General features: G+C 51.8%; 1 protein-coding gene across 9 annotated transcripts in view; it reads left to right on the top strand.

Annotated features, from left to right (window-relative positions):
* Nucleotides 1-779: 779 nt before the first annotated feature.
* The window catches only part of RANBP3 (RAN binding protein 3), a 62,322-nt gene continuing 38,258 nt past the window's right edge, over nucleotides 780-24,843 (top strand). For 4 of the 9 annotated variants that reach the window (XM_063702020.1, XM_004059824.5, XM_063702019.1 and 1 more), the window contains exons 1-2: nucleotides 843-1,075; nucleotides 21,109-21,164. In XM_063702020.1, the coding sequence (XP_063558090.1) occupies nucleotides 1,054-1,075; nucleotides 21,109-21,164 (78 nt within the window). In that variant the 5' untranslated portion in view covers nucleotides 843-1,053. Of the gene's footprint in view, nucleotides 1,076-21,108; nucleotides 21,165-24,843 lie in introns of all 9 variants that reach the window. The other 5 variants (XM_063702022.1, XM_063702021.1, XM_004059823.4 and 2 more) reach the window with 4 other exon arrangements.

Below are 24,843 nucleotides of genomic sequence, written 5' to 3'. Positions count from 1 at the left end.
AGCCTGCGGCCATGTGCAGAACCGAGTCTGGGGCTTCAAAAGAATGCAGCAAAGGATAGCAGAGAGGCCGCTGTCCAAGTCTTCCATGAGATAGATATGGACGATGTGGCCTAGGGTGGTGACAGCCTGGCTGGTGACAATGGGTGGCTCTGGGCTGTATTTTGGAGGCAAGGCCAAGTCCGAAGGATTTGCTGAGAGATTCATAGCAGGTGAGTAGAGAACAACTCCAGGGTGTCCAGGACCCTCCCATGAGCCTTGTGAGTGAGGCTGATGGTCCCATTTTACAGATGCGGAACCTGGAGGCGCGCGGTTCCCCTCCCATGAGCTTGTGAAGTTGATTCTCGTAGCTCCGAGGGGTCGAGTCCCTCGCGCCGGCTCCCCCCGCCCCCAACGCCAGCACCTGGGTCCCAGGGCTGCGCCCCCTCCTAGAGCCTGACCACGACCCCCGCCCCCGCCGATGAGCTCTGATTTCCCCCCCAATCCCAAGCACCCCGCGCCCTCTCGCCACTTCCCCCGTGGTTTCAGGAAAGCGTTTGCCGAAGGTACCGGCTCCTAAGGCGGGTAAAGTGAGGCAGGAGGCAACGCGTCTCCCGCCCGCGCGTGTGGGAAGCCCCCACAGGCCCGGCGATTTACCTGGAGGAAGGCCTCGGCTGCGGCGCCCTGAACTGCTCACTGTCCCACCGCGGGGGAACCCCGGAAAACCAGTGCTTCAAGACCCGCCTCGGGCCGCGCGACGCCGCCTCACTAAACCTTAGTCGCTGCCACTGCGCATGCGCCCTACCCGGCCCTTTCCCCGCCCTCTCAGTCGGCGGGAAAAGGAGGCGGGAGATGGCTCGTGCGCAGGTGCGTGCTAGGAGCGCGGCTCGTCAGGGCAGGCTGCTCTGCAGGGCAGGCGATCCGGGGCTCGCCTCCGCGCGGCATTCAGCGCGCAGGCGCGAGCTGGCCGCCTCACACGGAGTCGGCTTGTTAAGTGCGCACGCGCGGGAGTTTCTGGCAGAAAGCAAGCGAGCCTGGGCCGGCGCGGGGCCTTGTGGGAGGGCTTAAGGAAGTAAAATGGCGGACCTGGCGAACGAAGGTAGGGGAGGCGCCGTTGGGGACCGGCTGGCGGCCGGGGAACGGGCGGCGGGAGGACTAGGGGCCACAAGCCCTTGCGGGGAGCACCGCAGAGTGCAAGGGTTTCGTCCGCTCCAGGCTAGCGCCGTGGCGGGCCTTGCAGCCGCCCCCTATTGCGTCCCCTCAGGCCGGGCTCACCGGCCCGGCCCATCACTCCCGGCAACCCCGGCCCCTGCAGCCGTCTGGCTAGAGGAGCCGGGTGGCCATCGGGATCGCAGCCCTAAGGCCCCTCTGCGTCGCAGCCAAGCTCGGGGCTGAAGGGGGCGGGAGGCGCGGCCCCAGTGCTTCGGCCACGGATGTAAATAGACCTTAGGGCCTAGTTGTGGCCCGGAGCGCGCCACGCTCCTTCCCCGCCCCCTCGTCCTCCGCCACCCGGCATCTCCCCTTCCCCGGCCTGGCTGCCTATCTCCTAAGCCCGTGAGGCCCTCGTCCTCCGCGGGCCAGCCGCACACCGCGGACGGAGGAAGCCCAGGCCGTTTTCACCCCGTCCCCGCCCCGAACTTCGGCCCCCACTTCCCGCCAGTTCCCCCCGGATCCTTCGGGGCGCTTCGTCTCCCCCTCATTTAGGCCCCGCCGCAGGATCTGGGCCGCCGAAAACCCTGGCTGCTCTTTGGCCCTTTTTGCTGCACTTCCAGACAAGAGACCGTGCGAGTCCCTCCTCTGTGGAGCGCTGACAGCCCACCTGAGTGTTTTTGACAAGGTTACACTTCCAGATCCCCCGAGAAGGCACCATAAGGCTGATGTCTGCTTCCATCCACAGTCGTGTTGCCATCGCTGTAGCTTCAAGACTTCTGAGGCCTATTTTTAGCTCCCCCCCTTTTCTAGTTGCACAAATGCAGGCAAGCTCTCTACCTGTCTGGCTCTGATTTACCCATTCGGTGCTCCCTGTGACTGGAGGGTTTTCCCTACCGAATTGCACTAATGAATGAATGATGATAGGAAGTGCTCGGTCTTGTGGAGCATTTAGGGTAGTTACCAGGTGTGGTGCAAAGTCTTGACATACTGTTTTCCCTGGTAGGAGGTATAGATACTGTTAGCCCCATTCACTTGATGAGGAGACTGAGTCAACGTGGTTAAGTCGCTTATCCAAGGCGTGTCACACAGCTGGGAAGGAGCAGGGATGTGAACCACGATGGCCTGGCTTCAGATGCCAGACCACTGGTGCTCAATCCCTGCAGATTCTGATTCTGTGTGGTGTTGGGCGGGCGCTGGGCATCTGTACAGGAAGCAGCACAGGTTCTCTCCCTGATTCTTGGCCATTTTATTCTATTTTATTTTTTGGGACGGAGTCTAGCTCTGTCGCCAGGCTGGAGTGCAGTGGCGCCATCTCGGCTCACTGCAATCTCCGCCTCCCGGGTTCAGGCGATTCTCCTGCCTCAGCCTCCCGAGTAGCTGGGACTACAGGCGCGCACCACCACACCCAGCTAATTTTTGCGTTTTTAGTACAGACGGGGTTTCACCATGTTGGCCAGGATGGTCTCCATCTCCTGACCTCGTGATCTGCCCGCCTCGGCTTCCCAAAGTGCTGGGATTACAGGCGTGAGCCACCGCACCCGGCTGCCACATCTCTTTTTTTAAGATAAAGGAGCCCATGGAGGGTTGCAGCGTTCCAACTCATGAGATCTAGTTACAGAGGGACTAGGTAAGTGGGAATCAGTATGACATATTTTATGTATTTGCATCCTGAGCCCACGTAGTTTCTTGAACTCAGGACTCATGTCCAGCATCACATTTCCACATCTCCACTTGGATGTGTCATAGGTAAGTCTAGAGCGTTTCCAAAACAAAATCCTTATCTCCCCCACCACACCTGCCCATCCCATGGTCTTTCACCCATTGTAGTTAGGCAGGTCCATTCTTTGAATTCCTCTGGCCCCAAACCTTGAAGTCACCCCTGGTTTCCCTCTTTCTCATACTGCACAGCAAATTCTATCATTTCTACCTTAAAATTATTCCCAAAGGTGGACCACCACTTCTCCCCACCAACACCGTCAATGCTTAGCCCCCGTTTCCTCCACCCTTACCCATCTGAAAACTTCTCAGCCCATAGTGGGCCCCAATATGTCCCTGTCCTTCTCTCTCGCCACTCTCTGCTGCCTTGCTCTGTGCTAACTACTCTGGCTTTTTCAGTTTTCCTTGAATGTTGCATACACTCCCCGCTTTTAGCCTTTTCTCCTGCTGATTCCTCTAACTGAAACAGTTTTCCCCCAGATACCCCCATGGCTCACTTCTTCTGGTTTTTACTCATATATGTTACTTTATTAATGAGAGCTTCTCTGGCCACCTATTTCAAATTAAATCCATGTTCTCTATTCCGTTCACCCAGCTTGATTTTCCTGTATAGCTCTTAACAATCCGGCATGCTAGATATTACATGCATGTTTGCCCCATGTAAGCTCCATGAGGTCAGGGATTTTTATGTTATGATCACTGATTGCCCCCTTGCATCTAGAATGGTGCCTGGCACAGAGTAGGTACACAGGAAATATTGGTTGAATGAATGAATGCATGAATGAATGAATTCACCAGTGAGGACACTGTTGTGAGGAATACATTTGAGCACAAAGGGGAAATTATGGCTTGCCCTTTTCCAGGGGATACTGTTTCTAGCATATGCTGTCCACATGAGCTATTGGTTGTGAATGGGATAGTTGAACTGGTAAGGGCCAAAGAGAGAAATGGAATGTTTTGAACTTCACTTTTTTTCCCTAGTAAGTGCCACACTCACCTAGCACGTTGTCCCTGATGCTAGTTCTGGGATAACTGTCCTCAGGAAATCAAACCTTGGTGGATTTTGTGCCTCAGATATCCCTGCCGTCCTTTAATCAGTCATTGTGTGTTTCTTGAACACTCCATTTCTGGTTTTGGCTTGTACAGCCTGCCAGGATGTTTAATTTCTTATTCACTGTGTGAAGTGGGGCCTCCTTGCCTGTGCCTTTTGAAGCTTTAGGGGCTGCCCCATGGTCACGTGTTTGTTCTTGCTGTTTAAGCTCTAGTCAAATGCCCTCTTGGCTTCTGCCTTTCCAGACTGAGATCACAAGTTGCTCCACCCTCACACCCAGTCCCTCCTGCATCCATTTGCCATCTCTCTTCTCTGGGCCAGTCCCACCTCTGTGTCAGGCTGAGCAGCGGCTGTCCACCCGGCTGGGCATCAGTACCACCTGGGGAACTTTCCTGAAACCGCAGATGCTCAGTCCCCACGCCCTGCAGATTCCGATTCTCTCTGGTGTTGGGTGGGTTCTGGGCCTCTGTACAGGTGGCAGCACAGGTGATTCTCATGTGCAGGCAGGGTTGAGACCCGCTGGTTTGAGTAGTAGAGGGTAGGTGTCCTCTGCTTGTATACGAGGAAATGTTTTCTGTTGTGTAAAGCATCTTGTTGGCCCTTGTCGCCATGGTGAACGCCTCATGGATGGTGACAGCAACTCTCACAGCCCCTCCTGTGGTCTGGGACTTTTAAAGTCCACCTGAGTGCTTTTCCTTTCAGACAGTGTGTGTGCATGTCTCACCCTTGCATCCAGGGATGAGTCTCCCCTGCTTGGCATTTCCCCATTGATACCTCCCAGACTCATTACTCATCCTGTCTCTAGGGTTATTCTGCATTGTAGGCTGACATCAGGATTTGAAGGCAGAGTTTTGTCCCTGGCAAAGGTAAAGAAGACTGGGAAGAGGGTGAGCAAAGCACATTTGAACTCCAGGGAATCTTGGATTCTAGATCCTGACATGAAAGGCCCTGTTGGCCTGTGGACATGCGTGGTGGAAACCCGGGAGACGGTGTGAAGCAGGGCTCTCACCTTTGTGTAGTGCAGTTGATGTTTTGATGGTTCTCTCTGGCGGGAGGGGCTGTCCTGTGCGTTGCAGGGTAGCATCCTTGGACCTACTCACTAGATGCCAGTAGCACACACCTCCCCTCACTCGAGGGGTCGTCATGACAACAGAAGAAGTCTCCTGACACAGCCCCTGGGGAGTGGGGGCGGGGAGGCTGCAGAATCGCCCCCAGGTGAGAGACTCACTGGTATCGATGGTGGGGACACAGGCTTTGGTCCTCAGAGAACTGGGTTTGTGTTTTAACTCCGCTGTCCACTCTGAGTCATTTGGGGCAAATTTCTTAACCTCTTTGAGCCCCCGTTTCCACACCAATAAAATGGGAATAATGGTAACCACACCCACCTCGTGGTTGCTGTGAGCATTGAAGGAATGAATGCACATACATTGTTTAGCACCAGTCTCTGCTCATAGTAATAAACACTCAGGTCGCTGTTTTTACTACAGTGCACTCTGCTCTGGACACATTCAGCTTAAGGGTTCAGCAAAGTCTCCATTGTGTGGGTGAACCTGCCTCACTCAGAGTTGGCCCTGGGCTGAGCCCCTGGCAGAAGACCAGCAGGGCCTGGGCTCTGGGTCCTCCTAAGTTCTGTCCTGCCTGTCACTTAGTGATCTCAGGGATCCCAGCCTGAGCACTACAGACATCTGGGGCCAGGTAATTCTCTGTTGTGGGCGATTGCGCTGTGCACTGTAGGATCTTAATGAGGATCCCTGGCCTCTACCCCACTAAATGCTAATAGCACATCCCCCTCCTCATCCCCGCCAGTCATGACAGCGGAAATGTCTCCGTCCCAGTGTCCCCCCGGGGGCAGAGTTGCTTTCAGTTGAGAACTACTGATTTAAAAGCCTGACCAGGTATGAGTCGAGAGATTTTCGAGGGTGGTTTGGCTTCTCTCAGCTTGCACCTTGTTGACTTAAAACCTAGCCCCTGAGAGGGTGAGATGCAACTGAATTTTTATTGGTTAGCTAGAACTGAAATAGTTGGAACCTATCCTAAACAACTTTTGGAAAATTTCTCATGAATTTATGATAAAAACTAATTCTGGGATTTTTGCTTAGAGCGGAATGTGTGCTTTCACCTCCACTGTGCCTCCTGTATCTGTAGCAGAAGGGGCCTGTTGGTACCCAAGGGGTATCCAGGCTGCAAAATCTTTATACTCTTTGAAGAGACTTTCCATTTTGCCCAGGATCCTGCGTATAGACAGAAAAGCCCTCACTGGGCTTCTGCAAAATGTTTCAAACAAGCCTTCAGCCTGCCTCTCCGTTTACCAGAAAATGGGATTTTCCCGGCACCCTCGTGCATTCATTAGGTGTTAGAGTCAACCTGGGTCTGGTGTGTGCTCCTCTTCTGAGGTGGTCAGAGTGAGCAGAAGCAGCAGGAATGGGGTGAGCTTCGAGTGACATTTGGAGGAGCTTGGGGTGGAGAAGGGGGGTTGAATTCTGCCCTCCTACGTGAGTTCAGACAGTGAATAGGCCTGGGTGTAGTGGGAGACGAAGGCCATTTGGGGAAAGTTGAGATGCATTTGGGGAATCTGAGAAGAGAGCGCCATTCCTCAAAACTTACCAGAGGACCACAAAACTGCAGAGATGGCTGGTATTGGCTTGGCTGGGCATTCGGTAGCTCTCCATGGTACTTTGAAGCAATCGTGAGGCAGTTGGGCTTGCATCATTATCTATTCAGGGTCTGGTGGTGATGTTTTCTTTGTTTTAGGGGGTCCTGGTGGAGCGGTGTTCTGTTTGACTCTGCCCTACGCAGTAGAGAATAACGTGGCCTGGGACATCAGGGTAAAGCTCCTCACCACCACCTTCCACATGTCCACAGTTTGCTTCCTCCTCAGTAGTCTTGGCACTTAGAGCTGCCACACAGCACTAGCTATGGATCTCAGCCCTGGATGGGCTTCACACTTGTTTAAGGAGGTTGTCAGGGAAAATCAAAACTGCTGCCTGGGCTGCACCATTGGAGATGGTTCCAGGAGTTCTAGGGTGTCTGTGGTTTTAAAGAGCTCCACAGATGTTTAACAACATGAAGCCAGAGTTGAAAACCACAGGCAGAAGTTGCAAACTTGCCTGAAGGGCAAACAGACATATTTAATTTGGCCCATTTAGGCTTTTGTTTGTAATTAGGAGCCAACACTTAACATTCTGAGATTTCAGAGGGAAAAAAATTGTATTTCTGATTTCTCTCAGAAAACAGCAACCACCCTTGGCCTGCATTCTTGCACAGCAGTGATTTTTCAGTGCTAAGGAACAGCTGCGCCTGTGGAAAGATTAGACTGGATATTGTGGTCTCCGCCATGTTACTTGGGGCCATGCCCACTTCCTTCTCTTCCAGTGCCTGTGACCTTGGTTGGTATTTGGGTTTCAATCCTATTATACAGACTCCTAGACTCTGCATTCTCTACACTTAGAGTGCTCTTTAGCTAGAACCTTAGCATAAAGCACCTCATGGTCTGTAATTTAGGATTTAGTGTCCTTGGAATGCTAGAACTCAGATAGCATATGGCAGCAGTTCTCAAAGATGGTCCGGGGCCCTGCAGTCCCCAAGACCTTTTCAAGGGGACTGCAAGTTCAAAACTATTTCATAACAACACAAAGACACTATCTGCTCTTTTTTCACTCTCATTCACTTGAAAATGGACAGTGGAGTTTTTTTCCAGAGGTTATTGGATGTGTGATATACCAACAGATGAACTATAGAAGCAGATAAGAGAATTCAGGCCGGGCACAGTGGCAAACACCTGCAGTCTCAGCTACTCGGGAGGCTGAGGTGGGAGGATCTCTTGAGCCCAGGAGTTCAAAGCCAGCCTGGGCAACATAGCAAGCTCCCCTCTCTTTAATAAAAAAAAGAGAGAGAGAGATTTCAGCTATCTTCTATTAAGTCAGACGTTAAAGACATTTGTCAAAATGTAAAATGATGCCACTCTTCTCACAGATTTTTTTTTAAATACTTACTTTTCATAAAAATATGTTATTTAACTAAACCTTTCTGGAGTTTATTATAATCTTAAGTATTTTGAAATTGTCTTAGGTTTCATTTCTAATATGGTGTCAGTAGTAGCTACATCCCACATTTCCAAAAGCTCTTGGGGATATTCAGTCATTGACAAGTGTGGAAAGGGGTCCCGAGACCAGGAAATTTGAGAACCACTGGCATGTGCTAGCAGAGCCTCAGTGTACAGTGTGGGTTTCTCCGCTGCCTTGCCAACATCGGGAGAATTCTAAACCAGGGCTGACCAGCAGGTTCCCATTGGCAACTTGTGGCATGGTTGGAAGCACCTGGATTGGCTGTCCTTGGTTTGTGTCTTGCCTTCTGCCCTAGAAACATGGGCTGGTTGTCTGACCTTAGCTCTTGCATCTGTAAAATGGGAATGATGATACGCAAGTCTGAGGATTGTGGTGTGAGAGAGAATATACTTCTGGTAATTGACCTACTGGAATGTGGAGATACATGTCAGTTACTTCTAGCTGTGATTCTCCTAATTGGATGCCTGAGTAGAGAGAAAGCACCCTGTGAGTTATACCAGGGTTTTTCCACCTCAGTATTCTTGACATTGGGGCTGGTGGTGGCCATCTTGTGCTTTGGAGGATGTTGGGCAGCCCCTCTAGCCTCTACTCATGTGATGCCATAGCACCCAGTCATCCCACCCATCCCCTCCCAGTCATGAGAAGATAAAAGGTCTCCAGACACTGTCCAGTGTCCCCTTAGTGTCAGAATTGCCCCCACTTGAGAACCATTGGGTTATGGGATTTCATTGACACCCAAGAGACTTTGTGTTCCATAGTTATCTAACCTACTGAGGTCGTAGGAGCCTGTACACATTTAAAGCCACAGTCTGAGTCGGGAGGGAGAGAGGCAGTGAATCCCAGAAGCCGGGGTGGGGGGTCACCCTGGTTTGTGCCATCTAATCTGTTGGGGATTTATTTTGGTGTATAATGTGAGTTAGAGATGCAGCTCAATTTTTTTGCCCAAGATTAATGCAAGGTTTCTTGCCCTCAGCTCAGTTGACATTTGGACTAGGGTCACTTGGTGGTAGGGCACTGTTCTGAGCCTCCTAGGATGTTGGTCAGCATCCCTGGTCTCCATCCACTAGATGCCTGTAACAGTTTCCTCCACACCCCCACAAACATGACAGTCACAATGTCTCCAGATTTTGACCAGTGTCTCCAGGGAGATGAAGTTACTCCTGGGTGAGAACCACTGGTCATAGGATCAAAGGAACCTACCCAGGAATAAATTAATTGCCAGCTAGAGTTTAAGACCCCTCCTCCCAACCTTATTTTTCCATTCTGGCCTTTTGGCGGCTGAGTAGGCCTCAATGGACATCATATCCCTCTTCAGGAAGAACAGTCTTTTCCTTGACCTTTAACACTGCCTCTGGTCCAGGGTGAGGACCTGACAGAATGTAAGGGCTGGGAAGAACCTTCAGGGATGCCTGAGTCCTGGCTGCACCATTTCACAGGGGCTGAAGCCCGAGGCCATGGAAGCAGGTAGGGCTGGCTAGGGCCAGTGCGCCTGTCTCCAGCCATGGAGTCTAGGAGTTCATGCTTGTCCTTCCCGGTGAGTCAATAAACTCTAGGTAATGGGCACTCGTTCGCCCCTGAAAACTGACCCGCGTAGGGCACTGCATTTCGCTGTCGCTGTTTATGGTGTTCAAAGAAAGGGAGGAAATTCTAGAGACAGTAGTAGTTACTCCATACACATGTTTAGAAGGCAGGCCTTGCCTTTTGCAGTAAGTTTAAAATGCCTTTGCTAAATTAAACTCCCCCAGGTTTGCCACAGAGAATTTTGGGAACTTATTTACCCAGAATTAATTCCTGCGTTGCATCTGTGAGAGCAGAGCGTGAGTGGAAACGGTCCTTGAGAACTTGCCTTTCTCCGGGGGAGAGGGTGAGAAAACAGGCAGTTACCCTCTGCTCAGAGGAGAGAGGATGTTTTGCAGCATTGATGGTGATGGCCACTGGGTCCTAAGAGTCCAGAGCCTGGGCCCCAACCTTTACACTGGATAAATCCAGATTCCTCAGCATGGCCTGCAAGGGCTGAACGTCCTGTGGGCTCCACCCAGCCCTTCCCGTTCTCCTCCCCTCCAAACATGGGCCTCCAGGCTCTTCCTTTCCTTAGAACCTTTGACTTGGGGTCCCCTCTGCCTGGGATCCCCTGCCTTCACCTGGCTCATCCCTGCTCACCCTTCATGTGTGAGCTTCAGCGAGGCCTTACCCATTCACTCACTGTCTCCCACCATCCTGTGGTATTTTCTCTGCAGCACCCAGCTCCAGAACTACCCAATTATCTCTGCACACAGCAGGTACTTGTTTGTTTTCTCTTTCCCAGTAGAGAGCTGCGGCCCTGTCTGCCATTTCTTTCCTGTCTCCAGTGGCAAGCTTGGCGCCTAGCACAAGTCTGTGCTTGGTAGATCCTGCTGGTGAGAGCAAGGCTTGGCTGCTCGGCTCGGCCTGCCTTCAGATCCCACCTGTTTCCTGTGACCTCAGAAGGGCTCAGGCATTCCAGGCACCTGAGCGTTTGCCTTGAGTGTCCCAGGCGTCCAGGCAGCTCTTGGATCCAACCATTCCACCCCCTAAAAGGGGTCAGACTCTGACGCATTTGTCATTGCCGAGCACTGGCAGCTGTCCTTGAATCCAAGGCCTATGCTTTAAGGTGGCATCAATATGTTTGCAATCTTCCGAGCATGATAATGCTACCAGTGCCAGTGTGGAATCATCCTGTGTGCCAACCACTTCCCCAAACACGGCATGTGCAGCATTTCATTTCATCCTTGCCGAAGCTGCCTGGGGTGAAATAACAGCCCTGATATGCAAATGAAGACATTGTGCCAGAGGTACGTTGTCTTATCTGGGATCCCAACCGCAAGTAAGTGGCCAGGGCAGGTTTGAACACACACAAAGACAGAGCCCGCGCTCTCTAGTATCATCAGTTTTGCTCTGCTGCCTCAGCATAAATTCTGTAGTTCTTGGATTTCCTTCTTGTAAGCTTCCGTGTAGAGAGGAGGGGATTTCTGTTGTCTCTACTGGAACTTTCCCGAGTCTTCAGCCACTTGCATGTTGCCTCAGCTGTGTTGGTGTCACACCACCTAGTGGCGGAACAGAAAAGTGCCGTTAAAGCTGGATCCTCCATCTCTCCATACAGTTTTTTCTTTTTTCTTTCTTTTCTTTTTTTTTTGGAGACTGAGTCTCACTCTGTTGCCCAGGCTGGAGTGCAGTGGTGCTATCTCAGCTCACTGCAACCTCCACCTCCCGGGTTCAAGTGATGCTTGGGTCTCAGCATCCCGAGTAGCTGGGATTACATATCCCACCAGGCCCAGCTAATTTTTGTATTTTGGGTAGAGACACGATTTCACCATGTTGCCCAGGCTGGTCTCAAACTCCTTTCCTCAAGTGATCCACATGCCTCGGCCTCCCAACGTGCTGGGATTACAGGCATGAGCCACTGTGCCCAGCCATCCATACAGTTGTAGGCAGAGTTGCTGACTTTGTATAACTTTATGGGGTTTCTGTTCAGAAGTGCAAGTTCTGCCCCCAGGGGCTTACGGTCTGGGTGGTGCAGGAGTGGAAGCTTAGAAGGGTTTGGCTGCAGGGCTGATAAAGGTAGAAATAAAGAAGGCAGAATGTGGCTTGGCCCTCATGGGGTGGAGTGGGATATGAGGAGGATGTCATGGGGATGTGTCTATGATGAATGAGACTAGATATGTAAAGTACCTACCTCGGAGTCCAGTAAAGGCCTTTTAACAAATGCCTGTTGCCCCTGCAATGCTTGTTGGAAGTGTAAGTATCTGGTGGTGAGATGAGAGTGGTGGAGGTTGGCTTGGAGTTCGGTAGTTGAAGGTAATGCCAAGATGATGAGCATTCCAGAAAGAAGTACATAAAATGTAGGATATCATCAGCTCCAAAAAGTGTGTCCCCATAATCTCCATGAGACCAGTTGAAAGTTATAGAAATATATTCGAGTATTGAGAAAAGAATGGAGTCATCCAGGGTCCCACCGCCTTGCACTAGCTGGGCTGGAGAACCCCAAGCATGCTATACACGGAGATCCTCAGAGGCATCACCTAGCAACTGCATGTTTGAGATCAGTTCCATTCCATAACAAACAATCAGTTGGAGGACAGACCTGACACGTCAGCGACAGATTTACCTTTGTGCTGTGGCACAGAACTGTTTATAATTTCTGAAAAAATAAATGACTTGAAGGGTTGTGATCGTGTCACCAGATTACAGGAGTTGCCACATTTTAATAGACTGTTATTTGTGTTGGTGAGATGCTTTCCATATTTTTTTCACAGGTGAGAAGATTAAGACATATCAGCCCAGGATTAAAGCTAATTTTATACAAGTACCTTGCTGACAGTTTGGTCAGGAGTTCTAAGTTGCTTTCTGGATGAGGGCAGTTTCTTGGCAGGTATTGGAGTCATCAGTCAGGAGGCGAATAAACAGAAAAAGCAAAGATATTCCAGATTCTCTCCTATATGTGTTTTCCTGGGCCTACGTAGTTTCTTCTATTTAGTTTTAGCGGGAGATCCTCCATGACAGGCTGGAGACAGCCATGGGCCGGTGGGGAAGCAAAGCTTACTGTAAGGCAGGGCTGCCCTTGCTTCTTTGTAAATTATTCTCTGCAGCAGTGAGGAAAGAAAGTTTATATGGAAGAGGAGAGAGGCGGAGGCGAGAGTGTGTGTGTTGTCAGCTTAGATTCTGAATACATTACGCAAAGCATTCCAGGGCCGAACATTTGACAGATGAAGACAGAAAGCAGCTTGTGTCACCATTGAGTGTGTGCCTTGGAATGTGTCTTTGATCCTTGTCTTGACAACCTTAAAGGATTGCAGTCTTGTTGGGGATCAGCCATTGGGATAATCACACACTGTGTTGGCTGAGGCAGGTGGTCACGTGACCTGTGGGAAGCCTTGCACTGACCCCGGAACTCATGACTAGCCCCCTCGTTTGGTTCTTGCTCCTCCGTAGGTGCTTATCCAGAACAGCAACTGACAGCTACTTTATTCCTGCTGTCATTTCTCTAAAGGGAAGAGTGTATGTGTTGTAGCTCTGAGGCCTACCTGCACAGAAAAGGTGAGAGGAAGCAAACTGGAGTCCAGGTAACTCCTCCCTTTTGCACACGTAGTTCTTGGCCAGCAGCGGAGTGGAGCGTGGCGCTCAGGAGCGTGGGCCGGGGCTTCAGAGTCGGCCCACCTGGCCCGAAGACCCGGGCCCACCTCCGACAGGTCGCTTGACCTGATTATCCGTTTCCTTTCCTGTGAAAGGATGTTGGTGTAAGCCACCTCCTAAGGTGGTTGTGGAGATTAGGTGACATGATGCAGATAAAACCTAACACATAAAGAAGTGCTCGAAGAACGCTGGCCACGTATATGAAACCATCACGCGTCTGGGAGACCCCATTTGTGGATGCCTTTGCTGTGCATATCATGGCAGAAGCTAAGATAAGTCTAAGAGGTAAAACAGGATTCTACAACCCTTCTTCACCTGGAGGGTTGGGAAACTCACCTTTCTCCCCTGGGCCACCGCTGGGGTTCAGCCCAGCTCCTTGCTTTCTCCTTTCCTTGCTTGCAGTAGGCTGCAGAGACCTCACTCCTTTCCTTAAGTCTGGGAAGCCCCCACTACCCACCCTGTCCCAAGGGGCTCTACAGCACCCTCTCCCCTCCTTGCTGCCTCTGAAATAGACACAGAATTCATTTTGTCATCAAAGTTTTGCCACCAGTCAGTCTCTTGGCAGAAAAAATACAGATAAAACCTTTTTGAGTCCTGGTCCCTGGAGGCTGCTTGTAGAGGTGCTACCAGGAAGCCTGCTATTTAACTCTCACATGTGGGCTGTTGAAACCGCCCTCCTCCTTTCACCCTCCTTACTCTTTGAAGAGGCAGTATCTGGGCCCTTTCCCTAGATAAAGATGCTGTCCACCAAATTACAGAGGTGGCTTCATCAGGGTTCAGGGTGAGGGTTTTATGGACTTCGCACACACACCCCCAAGCCACCTGGGTCCCAGGTCGGTCGTTTCTGCTTTAGAGGAAGGGCCCACCTCCTCAAGCCCCCCACCTCCTCAGAGACCTACTGCCCCCTGCAAGGAGAACAGTTCCTCTAGGGTCAGGAGGAAGCCTGTATCCCACCAGGGGAAGAGACCCCCTTCCACCAGGATCCCCACCTTCATCGCAGCGATCTTTGGCTCTTTCCTCAAAAAAGCTGTCATAGGAACTGCTTCAATTTGATTGGAGTTTCCTTCCTAGGAGCTTCTACACTGACCCATGCAGGTATAAATGTGCAGACCTCAGACCCCAGGGAAGGGCGGAGGTGCCCCACCCAGCGCCACCCCCGCCACCCTACCACCTCCACTTACCTCCTCTTCCCCCAGGCTGCCCTGTTTTCCAGTCTGTCCCCAAGGCATGTCCCAAGCATTAGCACAGTACTAGGCCCACTGCATGTGCCACTCTGACCTGGTTCCTCCAGCACTCCTCACTCTGCTGCTGTGTGCTTCCCGGTCATGTGGCCAAATGCTGCTTGTCCTTCTGTCCAGACAGCCCCTCTCCCAGCAGCATTCCCTGATTCACTCCCTTCACAGCCTCACTGGGTTGGAAGCCCCAGCTCTATGTTCCCAGGGCCTGCTGTGCCTCCCCTGTGCCATCTGTTCAGATAAGGTGTGATGGGCGCTCTAGACAGACAGGGACGTGTCTCCAGAGGCCGACGCAGTGCTTAGCGCACAGTGGGTGCAGGGATGTGTGGAATTGCTGAGGGAATATTAGGATTGAATCTTTTCATCCTCTGTGCAGCTGGCAGAGTGGTTCCCAGGCTCAACTAGGTGGGACAGAGCACCCTGACAGCCATAGCCACATGAGGATGACTGGGTGGAGGTGGAGGGGCAGGGCCAAGCAGGTCTAAGGGGTTCCCAGCATCTGGCAGAAGTTGGAAAGGAGAGCAGAGATGGCCAAGCTTCCTGTGCTGGGGTTGGCTTGCTTCTTAGCCTGTCTGTGCTCATCGCTGGGGCTGCAAAGACCAGGACCAGGACACCGGCCCTGTCCTGGGGAATCCCAGCTGGTCCCATTTTGCATCTGAGCCTCACAAGTGGGTTGAGGGTAGCAGGGGACGGGAGGGAGAGCCAGCACCGTGGGCCCGGATGCCAGCAGGGGCTCACTCCTTTCAGTTTCTGGCCAGGCCATCTTCCCTTGCTGTTTTCCTGGGGGACCAGGGGCAGCAGGGGACTCTCCCTGGCCTGGGTCTGTGATCGTCACAGGATCACAATTGTTGGGCTCAGGCTGGGTGCCGTCTGGGCATGTGAGCTGAGAAGGTTCGCAGGGTAGAGGATGCTAGATGGGACGAGGGTTTTGAATTCAGCAGCAGCCATGTGGGACTTGGTGCACAGTGCCCCTGAAGGCCATGGTGAGGCCAGAGAGGAAGTATGTAGTGGGCCAGAGCACTTCACACGTTGTTTGAGGTGACTTGTGTCCAAGGAAGAGGGGCTCAGAATCTCCCCCACTTCATACACCAGTGTTGTCCACAGTGGTCCTTGAAACGTCATTCTCAGGCCTCATTGTGGATGTCCCTGGAAATGGGGGGATTCCCTAGTCAAATAACTTTGGGAAGCATCTGGTCAAATGAGTTTCTTTCCTTTCTCTCTGTTTTTGAGACAAGGTCTCACTCTGTCACCCAGCCTGGAGTGCAGTGGCACGATCATGGCTCACTGCAGCCTCTAACTCCTGGGCTCAAGCAGTCCTCCCACCTCGGCCGCCCAAGTAGCTGGGACTACAGGAGTGCGCCACCATGCCTGGCTATTTGTTTTTTTGTAGAAATAGGGTCTCATTATGTTGCCCAGACAGGTCTTCAACTCCTGGGCTCGAGTGATCCTCCCTCGTCACCCTCCCAAGTGCTGGGATTACAAACATGAGCCACTGTGCCTCATATTGGTTTTCTAATCTCTTAATATACTGATGTGTAAAGTCAATCTCCAGACAGACTGCATTTTTTACAAACTAGGTTTCAACAGGGAGCATGTTACAGGACCAAAAACAAAAACAAAAAACCCAACCACTTGGTTGACAGATTCTGGGTCAAATAGTCTGCATTTGACTCCTGTTTCAATATTAAAGGTCTTCATGGTGGGTCTCTAGAAATCTGCAGTGGTGATTTTCCCTTGACCTGTGAAAGAAAAGCTGAGCTAGGAATTGAAGCAGGTTGTTGAAGCCTCCCTACTTCTGGCCGCCTGTCCATTCCCCAAACTTGAGTTGGAGGTAGCGGTGTTCACACAGTGCTTCCTCACTGATACAGCCAGAATCAGCCTGGTGATAGGGAATGGTTACGAACAGCAACCCGTGTGTCTGGTGGTCGGGGGCAGTGGGGCGGTCCTGCCTGGAATGGGGCTTGTGTGTGTTGTCTGTTTGCAATAGCCGTGCTGATTTGCAGTTGATCAACCTTTGGCCTGAGTAGAAATGCAGCGTGAGTAACTGACGCTCTGTGTTTTGGGTGCAGATGTGACTAAAGCTCATTTCTACATGTTAGTGCAGTGGCTGGGTCAGTCATGAATGCCAGACCTGCCATCAGCAGGGGTCCTGATGGGCCGAGATGGGCCAAGTTCATCTCCTATTGCTGTATCCTCTTGGTTCCGTTCTTCTGGAGAGCCCTGACCATGCCTCCCTGGGTCCTTGTCCTTGCGGCATGTGACATTTCATTCACCCTCTAACTGCCGGTTGAGTGCCTGTTAAGTGTGAGGCTCTGTGTTTGGCACTGAGAATACAGAGAGAAACGGAACAGACGAGGCCCCACTTTCTAGAACTTACATCTAGGGGTAGATGCTGTCACCACACACCCCTCTGGGAGTGCCAGGGCTCCACAGTGCCTGGTCACCAAGTGCAAACACGCCCCTCCCTTTCAGTCAGATGTTTTCTCCTGAAGCGTCTGCCCTCAGCTTCCTGTTCTCCACTCTTCCTGTGGCGTCCTGCACAGAATGAGGGCTTAGTAAATATTTGTGAGTACGTAGCAGCTGGTGTTGTGTAGATGAACGACAGAGAGAGGGCCTAGTTCAAACACTCATTGCAGGGTGTTGATGCTGTGTACGCTGGGTGATAGGCTGTTTCAGCTGCTGTGGCCATGGTCTCCACATGCCCCGTGGCAGGATATAAGGCCTGCTCTGGAGGGAGTGCAGCAGGGCAGGCACGCCCCTCACAGTGGGAGCTTCCTGAAGGAGATGGTGTCCGTGCAGGAGTAAGCACTGGCCATGGAAAACAAGGTGAACCACGGGCTCTTGGTAGTGGGACTAAACCAAGCAGAAGTCCAGAAGTGCACCCTAAGTGTGGGACGTGCAGGGACAGTGGGCTTTTTAGTGCCACCACAGTGGGAGGTGGAGGGTCAGTGGCCGGGTGTGGCCTGTCTCAAGGTGCTCAGCCTCTAGTCTGTGGGAGACACTGCAGTTTTGTTTTGTTTTGTTTTGAGACAGAGTTTCACTCTTGTTGCCCGGGCTGGAGTGCAATGGCACCATCTCAGCTCACTGCAACCTCTGCCTCCCAGGTTCAAGTGATTCTCCTGCCTCAGCCTCCTGAGTAGCTGGGCTTACAGGTTGCGCCACCACGCCTGGCTCAGTTTTTGTATTTTTAGTAGAGAAGGGGTTTCTCCATGTTGATCAGGCTGTTCTCGAACTCCCGACCTCAGGTGATCCGTCCGCCTCGGCCTCCCAAAATGCTGGGATTACAGGCATGAGCCACTGTGCCCGGCCGACACTGCAGTTTTTGTTTTGTTTTGAGATGGAATCTCCCTCTGTCACCCAGGCTGGAGTGCAGTGGCGCAACCTTGGCTCACTGCAAGCTCAGCCTCCCGAGTTGCTGGGACTACAGGCACCCGCCACCACACCCGGCTAATTTTTTGTATTTTTAGTAGAGACAGGGTTTCACCGTGTTAGCCAGGATGGTCTCAATCTCCTGACCTCGTGATCCCCCCACCTCGGCCTCCCAAAGTGCTGGGATTACAGGTGTGAGCCACCGCGCCCGGCCAACACTGCAGTTTTAAGTGTGTGTTTCATGATAGTGCTTCTGGCTGCTCTGTGGAGGCCAGATCTAAGGGAGTGAGAGTAGAGGCAGAGAAGGAAAGGAGGGCTGAATGGTGGCAGGGGTGGGTACAGGAACAAGAGATGGGAGGCAATTGTGGAGGATCTGATTGGACTCCACCCTGGCTTTCTGTTCTCTGGGTGGCTCCTTTCAGAGCTTGACCCTCACGTCCCCTTCCATAGCCTCCCTCTGTCTCCAGCTGGGTCACATGTCCAGGCACAGGACAGGGTTGTTGCTCCATCAGAGGGGCCCTCTCCTGGCCCATGCCCCTCAGCCCTCCTGTGTGTCCAGAAGGCTCCGGGCAGCACCTTGGCACCACAGCCTGCCCAGGCCTCCCATAGTTACTCAAATAACTGCAGTCCCTTCCGTGCACCTGCAGATCCACCGACACGGTTCTCAACACCAGCGCGCACTCCTCTCCCATCCAGATGGTTCTCTCTCTTCTAGCCCTTCCTTACTAGCCTGGCACCAAGTGTCTTCGCCTCACATTTTCACTAATGTCCTCCTTCCCTCCCCCTTCATGAAGTGTTTGTTGAATCCATACAGTGTGCCAAGTACTGTTCTCAGGCCATGGGGTACCCAGGGGAACAAAGCAGTCTCGGATCTTATGGAGTTTATATCTTAATGGGTGAGACAGACCATAAACCCATCGATATGGAGTGGATCAGGCAGTGACACTTGCTGTGAAGAGAAAGAAAGCATCTTAGCGTCACTTTGAGGCCTGCCCGAGGTCTCTTCCACAGATGCTGGAGTGCAGCATGTGTGTAATTCAGTCTGCAGTGGCTGGACCGCACCAGAGTCTGTTAGCGACAAGGGGCAGAAATCGAGCTCAAACTGGCTTAAGCAAAAATCAGCACTGATTGGCTTCGCTGAAAAGTCTGGGAGCAGAGTTAGCTTTGGGCCAAGCTTGACTCAGGGCCGAACACAGGCCAGATTTAGTCTTCCCCCTCCCTCTGTGACTCTGCTACCCTCTGGTTGGCTCTGGTCCAAGGCCCCTATCGGTGACATGGGATTGCTGGCAGCCTCAGGGTCATTCACCAGCAGCTCAGCAGCCCCAGGATCTCCAGCGAAAGGCCTGGCCTTGTTCATGTGTCATGTGTTAGACGATGCATGCGGGACTCTTCTTGTCAGGCCTGGAGCTGGGGCTGAGCTTGGCTCCATCTGAACTGGGGGACAGGGGGACGAGGGGTGGGTAGCTCCCTAAAGAAAATGGGGTTGGAGAGTGCCAAGCTGGCTCAAACCCTGGCTCCTTCCTGTGCATTTTGTCACCTGGCAGCTGGCAGGGAGGCAAATGCAGAGGTCAGGGCTGGGCTTGTGGGGTACAGGCGTGGCACCGGAAGACCTCTAGGATCCTGGTGGCACACATGGTGTGGATACGCTGCTGCTCTGTCCCAGAGTCCCCCAGCATTCCTTTGACATCATTTATTGCCTGGCATAGGTGCATTCATTCACGTTTGTCAAGCAGCACCTGTGTGCTGTGTTGGCAAGAAGTCTGCTTAGGGAAACCTGCAAGTCTGGTTGGAGACCCCTCTGACCTCCCCTGCTCCCTTGTAGCCCCTGGGTCTCGCGCACGCCACTCACTCCAGTGTTTGCCTTGGCTGTACGCGGTGAATCAGACCCTGGTGTGCCGAGGTTTCGGGGAGCATGGTGGGGGGAATGTCACCATCAGTGGGCTGCCTGGCTGTGGACTGATGCCCCAAGGTCAAGACCAGAGTCTGTCCTGCGTCTGCAGGAGTGGGATGGTGTCTGTTTGGTCATCTTGGTGCTGTCCCTTTCTCTCCATCTCAGTCACTACCCACCTGGTCTCCCCACAGCCACTCTCACTCCCTTCCCCAAACTGTTTGCTTTCAACCTAAACCAACCCCAGGCATCCCCTTGCCTTTTATGACATTTCCCCAGCAAGTCAGCATGCCCACCGCCTGCCCCTGGCCCCATCACCCCGCAAGCTGTGACTTCAAGCTGCTGCTGCTCTCCCTTCCAGCTCTTCTTGAGACCCCAGCACAGCCCCCTCTTCTCAGGGACCTCCCCTGGACTCCAGAGCAGACCAGGTCAATGCCCAAGCAGAGTGCCTTCGTTGTGATCATGGGCAGCGCATGCTTCCTGGGTAATGTCTGGCTCCCCACGACCGGGGTGGGGGAGCCTGCGAAAGCAGGGCTCTTCCCAAATCCTGCTCGCCGCGGAGGCACCAGTGCGCAGCCCGCAGCCCACAGCAGGCATTAACCAGAGTCACAGCTGCTCTTGCTTGGCCTCCATGCTGGGCCCTCAGTGCCCTGAATGGTGAAAGAGGCCCTGGGAGTACCCCCAGAGTTCATCAAAGTGCATGCAGGCCCAAGGCCATGAGGCAGGTGTGGTCTGCGCCTCCTCGTGGGGTCGAGGCAGTCCTCATCTGTGCTTCCTGTGCAGGCAGCAGGGCCTCCTGGGCTGCCACCCACTCCGGGGCTGAGTGGCACAGGGCTGTGGATCTGGCTGCCCCTGGGTAGGAGACAGATGGTGTTGCGTGGGCATTACAGGCCGCCTTGCCCTTGTCCCATCAAGTGACAGAACACCCCAGAGTGTTTCTTCCTTCAGCCGCTGTGCAAGATGGACTCTCAGGCCTCTAGCAACTCCAGACATCCTTTCCTCCCAACCAGCACTCACTTAGAGATCCAGGTTGAGCATTAGGATTCTTCTACCAGAACTGTCTGCAAACAGCACGAGCAGTGTGGCCCTTTTTTTTGCCCTCTGGCCTGTAAACTTTAAAAAGCTAAATTAGTCTCTAACATTTGCAACTCAGGAGGTGCCACATTCCTGCAAGGTCACAGTTCATGGCGCCAAATAGCGCTGCCACACTCTCCACTGCTCTCCCACTCCCATTTACATGCCCGCTCTCAGTGAGTCTTGAAAGCTCCTTATTGATGATAAATGCATACAGCAGAGGGCACACGTCACATCATTCTGTGTGCATTTCACAAACCCAGCACACCTGTGCCTCCAGGCATCCGAGTCAAGACGCAGTTCTAAGCGATTTGATGTTCTCTGGAGTTACTAGTTTCATTTATATATATGTTTAACATATTACAAACAAGTGTAGCTTTGTTTACTGTATGCATATAGTGTTGGGGGGAAAAAAACTAATTTTTCTTTTTGCAGAAAAGCCTGCCATTGCTCCGCCCGTCTTTGTGTTTCAGAAGGATAAAGGACAAAAGGTAAGGGGCCGGTACGTTCTCTCTTCACTTCGTTACTCTAATTTGTTCTCTCTTTACTGAGAGTCTCTTTTCCAGGTCGCGTTGCCAAGGCCACTTCTGCCCACAGACGGGGAGACCTAAGCAGAGGCCTTTACACTTTCACGTTGAGCTTGGAGGGAAAAGGCCTGGTGGCTTTAGGTTACCGTGGAGAGGTTAGGATGGGTCTGTTGTGGAAAGGGCTCAGAGAGTACAGTTTGTTGAAACAGTGTTAGAAAGCTTCTTCCTAATTCCTGATGATTTGTTTGAGAAATGCCACTGTACCTTAGGAAAACCAACAGCAGAGGGACAGTAGGGGGCAAAGGGAGGAAGGAAGGTGGGGAGGGAGTCAGGGAGGGAGGGAGGGAGTCAGGGAGGGAGGGAAAGGAGGAGAGCAGTGGTGGTTACAGGGGAAACAAGACCTTTAAGGCTGGATTTATTGGCCCTAACGAACTTGGCGTACGTGCATTTAGAGTAATTGTTCATTTGTTTGCATTATATATTTATCCCCTGTGTCCATGAGGCTGCTTCTCCCTTGGATTCAGGGTGTCTGGGTCGCAGTGTGGTTGGAAGTACCTCGCCTGATTCATGGCGGTGAGCGGGCAGCCTGTGGAAGGTCTGACTGGCGTGGCAGCAGGGTTCTGTGATAAGACAACGATGGATGCTATTTACCTTGAAGCCATCGGCTTCTCTCCCTGACAGATCGGTGTGGATGGTCAGAGTTTTGTCAGAAGTTAGTTGGTGCTGTGTGGCAGTGACTCCTCAGCTTGCATGGGGACCCCCACTGTTTATCCAGAAATAATGTGTGGTCCCTCCCCACTGATGCCCAGTGACGGCACTCCCTACCTCATACCCACTGCAACAGTCCCACTGATGCCCAGTGACGGCACTCCCTACCTCATACCCGCTGCAACAGTCCCACTGATGCCCAGTGACGGCACTCCCTACCTCATACCCGCTGCAACAGTCCCACTGATGCCCAGTGACGGCACTCCCTACCTCATACCCGCTGCAGCAGTCCCACTGATGCCCAGCGGCGGCACTCCCCACCTCATACCCATTGCAACATTTTAGAGTGACCAAGTGTTGTGCTGAATTCGGTGCATTTTGAGGATGTCTGCATGTTGTTGGTAATAACAGGATTTGAGAATCTCATCAACTCCATTCTCCTGTGGCTTCTGTCCCCTCACAGGTGACCGGCTCCCAGGCTGGAAGCCGCTCTCATGATTTGGGACTCACAGCTGCTGGTCTTAGGTCCTGTCCCAAAGCCAGCATTTATCTTGATGTGGCCCGGTTTTCCTGAGCAATGTTGAAGTGCTCTGTGGGGATTGGGTGTGTGTGTTTGTAGGCGTTGGGGAGGAGGGGAAAATGGTTGTTCTAAACCTCCCCCAGCACACCCCTCCCAGGATACCTGTGTGTTAGCCTGGACTTATCTACTAAGCTTGTAACTTTAACTCGTGAAACTTTCCCATTGTTACTTTTTTTGCTGAAGAAGCAATCCAGAAACATGAAAACTTTCTTCTAGTTTTGTTTTGGTTCTCCAGGTATTTCCAAGATAAATCTGCCTCTGCTATCTCCTCTCCCTTGGGCCCTGACAAGTACAGCTTAATGACGTGGCTTTATGATTTGTCTTTTGGAGGTTCCATCAGTACGAAAGGACTGGTGCATTTCTCTAGTTTTAGAGAACAGTAAAGTCTCAGGAGTTGGGTGTGTTAGAGCTATGTTGGAGATGTTATAGTCATTCCTCAGGTGTTCGGTAAAATCAGGATTTTCTAGAATTTTGCATTTTATTATCTTTTGAACCATTTTTAGTTTAAAACAAAGGTTAGCAAATTAAGGCACAGCACTGCCACCTGTGTTTTTTTGTTTTGTTTTTTGCTGTTGTTTTATTTGTTTATGTTTTTATCTTTGAGAGACGGAGCCTCACTCTTTGGCCTAGGCTGTAGTGCAGGATCGTGATCATAATTCACTGCAGTCTTGAACTCCTGGCTTCAAGCAATCTCCCGCCTCAGCCTTCTGAGTAGCTGGGACTACAGGCACCACCACCACACCTGGCTAATTTGAAAAAAAAAATTTTTTTTTTAGAGATGGTGTCTTGCTGTGTTGCCCAAGCTGGTCTCGAACTTATGGCTTCAATCAGTTCTCCTGCCTCAGCCTCCCAAAGTGCTGGGATTGTGGGCATGAGCCAACAAGAGCAGAGCCACAACTATCCCCTTTGCAGTAGCCTGTGGCTGCTACAGCAGTAGTATTTAGACAGAGACCGTGTGGCTTGCAGAGCCTTAAGATATTCAGTATCTGACCCTTTGCAGAAAACAGTTTGCCAACCCCTGGTTTAAAACAAACAATAGGAATCAGTAATTCTTTAAATCTGAAGACTTTAGGGCAACCAGCAAGATGGAACAGTAATGTGTAATATTGGCTCGGATGAATTTAAAGTGCTTTTAAAGTCACTAGCTGCTGTGTCAGTACTATTTTCACAGCTAAGGGGGTTTTGTTGCTTTGTGATTTGCAGGCTAATTTGCATGTATGACCTTCAAGGGGTCTATGCCAATTACATAAACATGTTGGAGTTGAACCGGAAGGCTAGCCAGGAAGGCATTTTTAAAAATGCCAAGTAGGCCAGACACAGTGGCTCACACCTGTAATCCCAGCACTTTGGGAGGCCGAGGTGGGCAGATCACAAGGTCAGGAGTTCAAGACCAGCCTGACCAACATGGTGAAACCCCATCTCTACCGTGGTGGCAGATGCCTGTAATCCTAGCTACTCAGGAGGCTGAGGCAGGAGAATCGCTTGAACCCGGGACCGGAGGTTACAGTGAGCTGAGATCGCACCACTGCACTCCAGCCTGGGCGACAGAGTGAGACTCCGTCTCAAAAAAAATTAAAAATAAAAATTAAAAATAAAATGCCAAGTATAGTTCTTATCAAAATATTGGCTCACAGCCAATTCTAAATGGACTTCTAAAAATAACTACCCTCCAGCCTTGGGAGTTGGGCTGCCCACTTCTGTCACTCGCACTTCTGTGGCACCGTCGCTGAAGAGGCATGTGGGAAACCTCTGCTGAGGCCAGGAGCGGGAGGAGCGTGTTTGCTTCGCTGTCGGAGGACAGTGTCCACATGGCCCTAGAGTCCTTTCTGCCGCTGGGGAGTGAGGTGGAAAGTAAACACACAGGGCGGGTGGCTGGCTTTGTTTCTCCTTGGCTTTCTGGTTCAGGGCCTGCAGGGAGCAGCTGCAGTGTGTGTCAGAAGTGAGGGTTTGAGAGCCCTTATGGTTTCATTCTCTCTTGTGGAGGCCATCAACCCATCCCTGTCTTGCTCTCCAGAAGCCGAGCTGGGAGCGAGCTTTTAGAGCTGCTGCCGTTGTTTTTCTGAGGAGGTTCCCCCTGCCCCAACCTTTTTGCTTCAACATTTTATTCTGAAAATTTTCAAATCCTTGGAAAAGAGTGACACTGCAAACACTTGGGTATCCTGCCCCTGACCTCTCTGTTAACATTGCTGCCCTCACCTCTCATACTGGAAGTTAAGCCCATGTGACATTTCTGCCCTAAATTCTTCCACGGGTGTCTCATAGGGATGAGGCCATTCTCCTGCATGGCCTTACCACCATGTTACTCCTACGAAAATGTTAATTCAGTAATATCCTCCAGTATATAGTCCATGTTTT

Source organism: Gorilla gorilla, chromosome 20, assembly GCF_029281585.2.
Source record: "Gorilla gorilla gorilla isolate KB3781 chromosome 20, NHGRI_mGorGor1-v2.1_pri, whole genome shotgun sequence".
Taxonomy (NCBI): Eukaryota; Metazoa; Chordata; class Mammalia; order Primates; family Hominidae; genus Gorilla; species Gorilla gorilla.
The sequence above is the reverse complement of the archived record's forward strand: the minus strand, read 5'-3'. Positions and strand labels throughout refer to the sequence as shown.